The 7,303-nt window shown below is 52.0% G+C and overlaps 1 protein-coding gene across 1 annotated transcript in view; it reads left to right on the forward strand.

The window, feature by feature from the left end:
- LOC108802334 (microtubule-associated serine/threonine-protein kinase 2-like) overlaps nucleotides 1–7,303 on the forward strand; it is an 83,331-nt gene that overhangs the window by 68,471 nt on the left and 7,557 nt on the right. Inside the window, 8 exon segments of the mRNA XM_018574197.1 lie at nucleotides 5–328; nucleotides 429–561; nucleotides 677–846; nucleotides 2,070–2,167; nucleotides 2,273–2,395; nucleotides 4,495–4,604; nucleotides 6,018–6,169; nucleotides 6,832–7,133. Of these exon segments, the coding sequence (XP_018429699.1) occupies nucleotides 5–328; nucleotides 429–561; nucleotides 677–846; nucleotides 2,070–2,167; nucleotides 2,273–2,395; nucleotides 4,495–4,604; nucleotides 6,018–6,169; nucleotides 6,832–7,133 (1,412 nt within the window).

The following is a 7,303-nucleotide window of genomic DNA, read 5'->3' on the forward strand; positions in this document are numbered from 1 at the left end:
GCACCCGGCAGCGATTCGCCATGAAGAAGATCAACAAGCAGAATTTAATCCTGAGGAACCAGATCCAGCAGGCCTTTGTGGAGAGGGACATCCTGACCTTTGCCGAGAACCCCTTTGTGGTCAGCATGTTCTGCTCCTTCGAGACCAAGCGCCACTTGTGTATGGTGATGGAGTATGTGGAAGGTGAGTGCCAGTCCGACGCTACCCTCCTGAAGAATATTGGCGCCCTCCCCGTGGACATGGCCAGGATGTATTTTGCAGAGACGGTTCTCGCGTTGGAATATCTCCATAACTACGGAATCGTCCACCGAGATCTGAAGCCCGATAAGTAAGTCTGTCTCCTGGCCGCGTCCCTCGTGCCTCTTATAAGCGACGTTGTCATGTGCCGGGGTGTAAAATGCGTTGTCCTTCTGTTCCTCATTCCACAGCCTCCTGATCACCTCCATGGGGCACATCAAGCTGACGGATTTCGGGCTTTCTAAGATTGGGCTGATGAGTCTAACGACCAATCTGTATGAGGGACACATAGAGAAAGACACGCGAGAGTTTTTGGATAAACAGGTGAGATGACGGGTTCCCCTCCGGTGCTAGGGGCAGGACGGGGCATTATCGGGAAGCCTTCGGCTTGTCCTGCGTCTGTAACGTTAAGAATTGATCTTTGTCCCCCCCGGCACAGGTATGCGGCACCCCAGAATACATTGCCCCCGAGGTCATCCTGAGGCAAGGCTATGGGAAGCCCGTGGACTGGTGGGCAATGGGTGTCATTCTGTTTGAGTTTTTAGTGGGCTGCGTCCCCTTCTTTGGAGACACCCCGGAAGAGCTGTTTGGACAGGTGATCAGTGGTAAGTCATTCTTATGTCCCATTATGTACTCTATATGGCCAAATGTATGAGGACCCCCCCCCCTCCTCCAATGACGGGGTTCAGGGGTCTCCGGTGAAGGTTCTGTTCATCCTCCATCATACAAAGACATTGTAGACAATTGTCCTCCTCCAGCCTTGTTGTCACAGTTTGGTGAAGACCCTTTTCTGTCCCCCCCATGACTGTCCCCCGTGTACAGAGCCACCTCCATATAGACATGGGGGGAGGGGGGGCTCCATACAGACACGGTGTGACCAGTGTGGTGGAGGAACTCGAGTGTCCTGCACAGACCCCTGACCTCAACCCTATGGAATCTATGGAACACCCTATGGAACACCCTAACCCGACCTCAACCCTATGGAACCTAGGAACACCCTATGGAACACCCTAACCCGACCTCAACCCTATGGAACCTAAGAACACCCTAACTCGACCTCAACCCTATGGAACCTAGGAACACCCTAACCCGACCTCAACCCTATGGAACCTAGGAACACCTTATGGAACATAAGTGTTCCATAGGTTTATTGAGTTCAGGTGTAGAAGGCCAACTCTATACAGACATGGTGTGACCAGCTTGGTGGAGGAACTCGAGTGTAAACTATATGGCCATAGGTGCCCCCCATCCTTCAAATGGTTGATTCAATGGGTTTCCAGTGCCAGGTACTGTTAATGCTAATCATTGTATAAAGACACGGTGTGACCAGTTTGGTGTGGAGGACCTTTGGGTGTCCTGTTAAGAGACCAGACCTCAACCTAGGAGGTCACCTGCTGATAAGGGGAGTGCAGGCACGCCTGTGTCCTGTAAGTCCAATTAGCAGATGAAAGACGTATACGGACCAGGCCAGCATGGTATCTCCTCCCAAGCTTAGTGTGGTCAGGACGCAAGGGGAGTGGCAGGATCACCAGGTATTTAAAGTGCATTGCACACACTACATTAAATAAAACTGTATATGAGTTATGAGGAACAGAGGAATGTTATTATTATACAGGATTTGATATGGCGCCAACAGTGTGCACGGCGCTGTACAATATAAGGAAGACATTACAATCACTATAAAAATCAAGACACGATGGTGAGGAGGGCCCCGCCCCTGAGGGCTTACACTCTAAAAGTATTTATTTGAAGGTGTACATACACTTTAAGTGACTCTGCATTGGTCACACAATGTCTCCGACTACTAAAAACATGAATTCCACGAGCCTTAGAACTCTGAGAAAAGAAGAGGAGGAGGCTTTGCCAGCTGATGCCCAGGATCTCATCTTCAGACTCCTCCGCCAAAACCCCCTGGAGCGAATGGGTACAGGTGGGCGCCGTGCTGATGCTTTATTATAATCACCCGTCTGTATAATATTCACCCGTCTGTACTATATAATAGTAACCTGTCGCTTGTCTCTGCCGTGATGTCAAGGTGGAACCTTTGAGGTGAAGCAGCACCGGTTCTTCAAGGATCTGGACTGGAACGGACTCCTCCGACAGAAAGCCGAGTTCATTCCGCAGCTGGAATCGGAGGATGACACCAGTTACTTTGACAGTAAGACTTCCTGACATGCTGCAAATCCCCCCGGCTAAGGCCGGCCACAAACCGCCGGATAAAAGCAATGTCCTTGCCTTCTCCTGTGACTATAGGGCTGGTGCCGCCCTGCTGGTGGGTGATGAGATCTACTGGGAGGTTCCCTGGGAGCAGTGTATGAGCTTCAGGTTTTTAGTGTGTAGAGAGTTAAGGTAAAAAGTTCTATGTGTGAATTGTGGCTGGTTCTGGAGCTCATATTGGGACAGGTGGAGGGATTGTGGTGGGTCCCGGAGATCATGGTAGGTCAGGCGGATGAATTGTGGTGGGGTCCGGAGATGATGGTAGGTCAGGCGGATGAATTGTGGTGGGGTCCGGAGATGATGGTAGGTCAGGCGGATGAATTGTGGTGGGGTCCGGAGATGATGGTAGGTCAGGCGGATGAATTGTGGTGGGGTCCGGAGATGATGGTAGGTCAGGCGGATGAATTGTGGTGGGGTCCGGAGATGATGGTAGGTCAGGCGGATGAATTGTGGTGGGGTCCGGAGATGATGGTAGGTCAGGCGGATGAATTGTGGTGGGGTCCGGAGATGATGGTAGGTCAGGCGGATGAATTGTGGTGGGGTCCGGAGATGATGGTAGGTCAGGCGGATGAATTGTGGTGGGGTCCGGAGATGATGGTAGGTCAGGCGGATGAATTGTGGTGGGGTCCGGAGATGATGGTAGGTCAGGCGGATGAATTGTGGTGGGGTCCGGAGATGATGGTAGGTCAGGCGGATGAATTGTGGTGGGGTCCGGAGATGATGGTAGGTCAGGCGGATGAATTGTGGTGGGGTCCGGAGATGATGGTAGGTCAGGCGGATGAATTGTGGTGGGGTCCGGAGATGATGGTAGGTCAGGCGGATGAATTGTGGTGGGGTCCGGAGATGATGGTAGGTCAGGCGGATGAATTGTGGTGGGGTCCGGAGATGATGGTAGGTCAGGCGGATGAATTGTGGTGGGGTCCGGAGATGATGGTAGGTCAGGCGGATGAATTGTGGTGGGGTCCGGAGATGATGGTAGGTCAGGCGGATGAATTGTGGTGGGGTCCGGAGATGATGGTAGGTCAGGCGGATGAATTGTGGTGGGGTCCGGAGATGATGGTAGGTCAGGCGGATGAATTGTGGTGGGGTCCGGAGATGATGGTAGGTCAGGCGGATGAATTGTGGTGGGGTCCGGAGATGATGGTAGGTCAGGCGGATGAATTGTGGTGGGGTCCGGAGATGATGGTAGGTCAGGCGGATGAATTGTGGTGGGGTCCGGAGATGATGGTAGGTCAGGCGGATGAATTGTGGTGGGGTCCGGAGATGATGGTAGGTCAGGCGGATGAATTGTGGTGGGGTCCGGAGATGATGGTAGGTCAGGCGGATGAATTGTGGTGGGGTCCGGAGATGATGGTAGGTCAGGCGGATGAATTGTGGTGGGGTCCGGAGATGATGGTAGGTCAGGCGGATGAATTGTGGTGGGGTCCGGAGATGATGGTAGGTCAGGCGGATGAATTGTGGTGGGGTCCGGAGATGATGGTAGGTCAGGCGGATGAATTGTGGTGGGGTCCGGAGATGATGGTAGGTCAGGCGGATGAATTGTGGTGGGGTCCGGAGATGATGGTAGGTCAGGCGGATGAATTGTGGTGGGGTCCGGAGATGATGGTAGGTCAGGCGGATGAATTGTGGTGGGGTCCGGAGATGATGGTAGGTCAGGCGGATGAATTGTGGTGGGGTCCGGAGATGATGGTAGGTCAGGCGGATGAATTGTGGTGGGGTCCGGAGATGATGGTAGGTCAGGCGGATGAATTGTGGTGGGGTCCGGAGATGATGGTAGGTCAGGCGGATGAATTGTGGTGGGGTCCGGAGATGATGGTAGGTCAGGCGGATGAATTGTGGTGGGGTCCGGAGATGATGGTAGGTCAGGCGGATGGATTGTGGTGTACAATAAGATAGACCTGGAATGAGATGCTTTTGTGACACCTCTGCTCAGGTTGCTGCAGTTCCTGATGCAAAGTGTTTCGTACGTCCTCTTACACTGCAGAGCAGATTGAAATTGTTCCGCTTCTTCTCACCTGTGTTTTGTGTTTGTTCACACAGCTCGCTCAGAGAAATATCAGCATTTGGACTCGGAGGAGGAGGATGATACGAATGATGAGGATCGCTTGGAAATCAAACAATTCTCTTCCTGTTCACCCCGATACAGCAAGGTGACTATAACATTGCTTCTATAGAGAGGAGAGCGATGGTGACCATAGGAACCAGTAACGGGAAATGTGTCCCGGAGAGCTCAGATCTTTCAGTATAGACCAGGGGCAGCCAAACTCCGGCCCTCCAGCTGTGGGTGAAACTACAAATCCCATGATGCACCTCTCTCCGGGAGTCATGTCTGTGGGTGTGAGAATCTTGCAATGCCTTATGGGATTTGTTGTTCCACCACAGCTGGAGGGCCGGAGTTTGGCCGCCCCTGGTATAGACGTGTGCCATAGACCCGAGAGCTGCAATCTGGAAATATAGACATTTTCTAGAAGTCCGTTGTACTGGACATTCCCAATAGGGCAGGGATGGCCAAACTGCTGCCTTTCAGCTGGGGGTGGAACTACAAATCCCATGAGGCTTTGCAAGATTCTCACAGCCACAGACACGACTCCCAGAGAGAGATGCATCATGGGATTTGTAGTTTCACCCACAGCCGGGGGGGGGGCCATCCCTGCAATAGAAGGAAAATTGTAGGACTGCAGCGCCACCTTGTGTTCAAAGCTCAGTACTGAACTCGCAGTCTCTGCTCTCTCATTTGATGTCTGCACACGATTTGTAAACATCAGTCTCTAGAAATAAAGTTTTTATTCTTAATTCGGAGAGAAACGTTTAATTTTCCAGTTCATAAAAAGTTATTGTTCTCTATGGATGCAGAAGGTTCATCCTGTCCTAGAGAACATGGTGCAGGTTTTGTTATAGGCAGCAGCACGTCTGTCCCTCGTAGATGGGATCAGCCAAGTGTCAGCGACTCTTATTAGTATTATACAGGATTTATATGTCGCCAACAGTGTGCACAGCGCTGTACAATATAAGGAAGCCATTACAATACAAGACAATTGACAAGATGGTAAGGAGGGCCCTGCCCCTGAGGGCTTACAATCTAAAGGGGAGGGGCCAGTGATACATGAGGAGGGAGCTGTGTGGGGATGAATGGTTGAGCGGTTAGGTTGAGGTGGGATCGGCTTCCCTGAAGAGATGAGTCTTTAGGGAACGCCTAAAGGCAGTCAGAGTGAGAGATAGATGGCCAGGTTGGGGTAAAGAGTTCCAGAGGATGGGAGAGACTCTAGGGAAGTCTTGGAGGCAAGTATGGGAGGAGTTGACGAGGGAGCTGGAAAGCAGGAGGTCTTGGGAGGAGCAGAGGGGATGGTTAGGGTGATACTTTGAGACCAGGTTGGAGATATAGCCGGGGGCGGAGCTGTGGACGGAGCTCTTATGTGTTCTGCAGTCTGTAGAGAGACCTGGAAATAGGAAACGTGATTTGGGGGGGGGGTGAGGTCACGTGAAAACAAAGATAGGGATTGCCCAGCCCGAGTGTCTCTGCCACCTCCTGGCTTTATTGGTTCACTGTCTCGGTCTGTTTCCAGGCATACAGCAGTATGGAGCGCCTATCCATTCATGAAGAGAAAACTCCGCCCCCTACGAAGCGCAGCCTCAGCGAGGAGAAGGATGACAAGCTGGATAACCTGGGGGGGCTGAAGAACAGGGACCGGGGCTGGATCATCGGATCACCAGAAATGTAAATATTTTTCCCCCGTCACATCACTATGGAGGGACGTGGCAGGAAAACTCACCGGCAGACGCAGTGGGAGGGGTTTGTTTAGAGGCCCATCGCACGCTTGTGACCCTGATGCTGGCGACAGAAATTCTCAACCGTTTCCATTGGGGCCGCGGAAATTAAAGATTAATTTATCGATTAATCGTTGAACTTTTTGATCGATTTATTATTATTTTAATTAGTAATGAAAACACTCACCACTCCGCCGGCTTCCGGGAGCCCCGTCGGCGATCCGGTGACGTCACGGACATCGACGTCACCGGACTCCTCCCCCCTTCCCAGCCCGGCATTCTGATTGGCCCGGAAAGCCGGCGTCATGCTCCCTCGTCATCTCATGAATCATAATATTAAGAAAGTGACCTTAAAACATTAGTTTGTATTGCTTTAGAAAAAATGTGACCTGTCCCTTTAAGAAAAAGTATCGGTAATTGGTATCGGCGAGTACTTGATCAAAGGTATCGGTACTCGGTCTTAAAGTGGTATCGGTGCATTCCTACTGGTTACCATCTCCCCCCGTTCTGTCACTTTAACACACAACCTGCTGTTAGTTGCACCTCTCTTGTAACACGCTGATCAGAGGCTTAGTCACAGCTGTCATCTCTATCCTTTCCTTCTCCTTGTAGCCTCCGGAAGCGTCTCTCTGCCTCGGAGTCATCCCACACTGAGAGCGATTCCAGCCCACCGCTGACCGTGCGCCGGCGCTGCGCCACTCTGGCCGATATGCCGCGTTTCGCCATCTCTACTGAAGAGGAGCTCCGCTTGCAGAAGAAACCAGCTCAGCGTGAAATCTCTTCAACGCCGACTTCCTTCTCCAAAGACGGAGCCGCGCAGCCTGTGGAGCGAGAACTGAAAATGGATGAAGATCTGGGACCGAATACTCCATCCTCAACCATCAGCAACATCAGCAGCTCCACCACACTGACTGGTAACGACCCATCACTGCGTGTGAATGAACCCACCTCGTGGGTTTAGGAAGTGGGGACAATATCTCATGTATGTTAGAAGCCGATGATGGAAGCTGCCAGTCTGTGACTGCAGGCCACGTGTTGCTCCAAGAGCCGTGGCACAGCTTCTGCAGCTGAAGTTTTCCTGGCA

Source organism: Nanorana parkeri, unplaced genomic scaffold (genome assembly GCF_000935625.1).
Source record: "Nanorana parkeri isolate BGI_ZX_2015 unplaced genomic scaffold, ASM93562v1 scaffold2802, whole genome shotgun sequence".
Lineage (NCBI taxonomy): Eukaryota > Metazoa > Chordata > Amphibia > Anura > Dicroglossidae > Nanorana > Nanorana parkeri.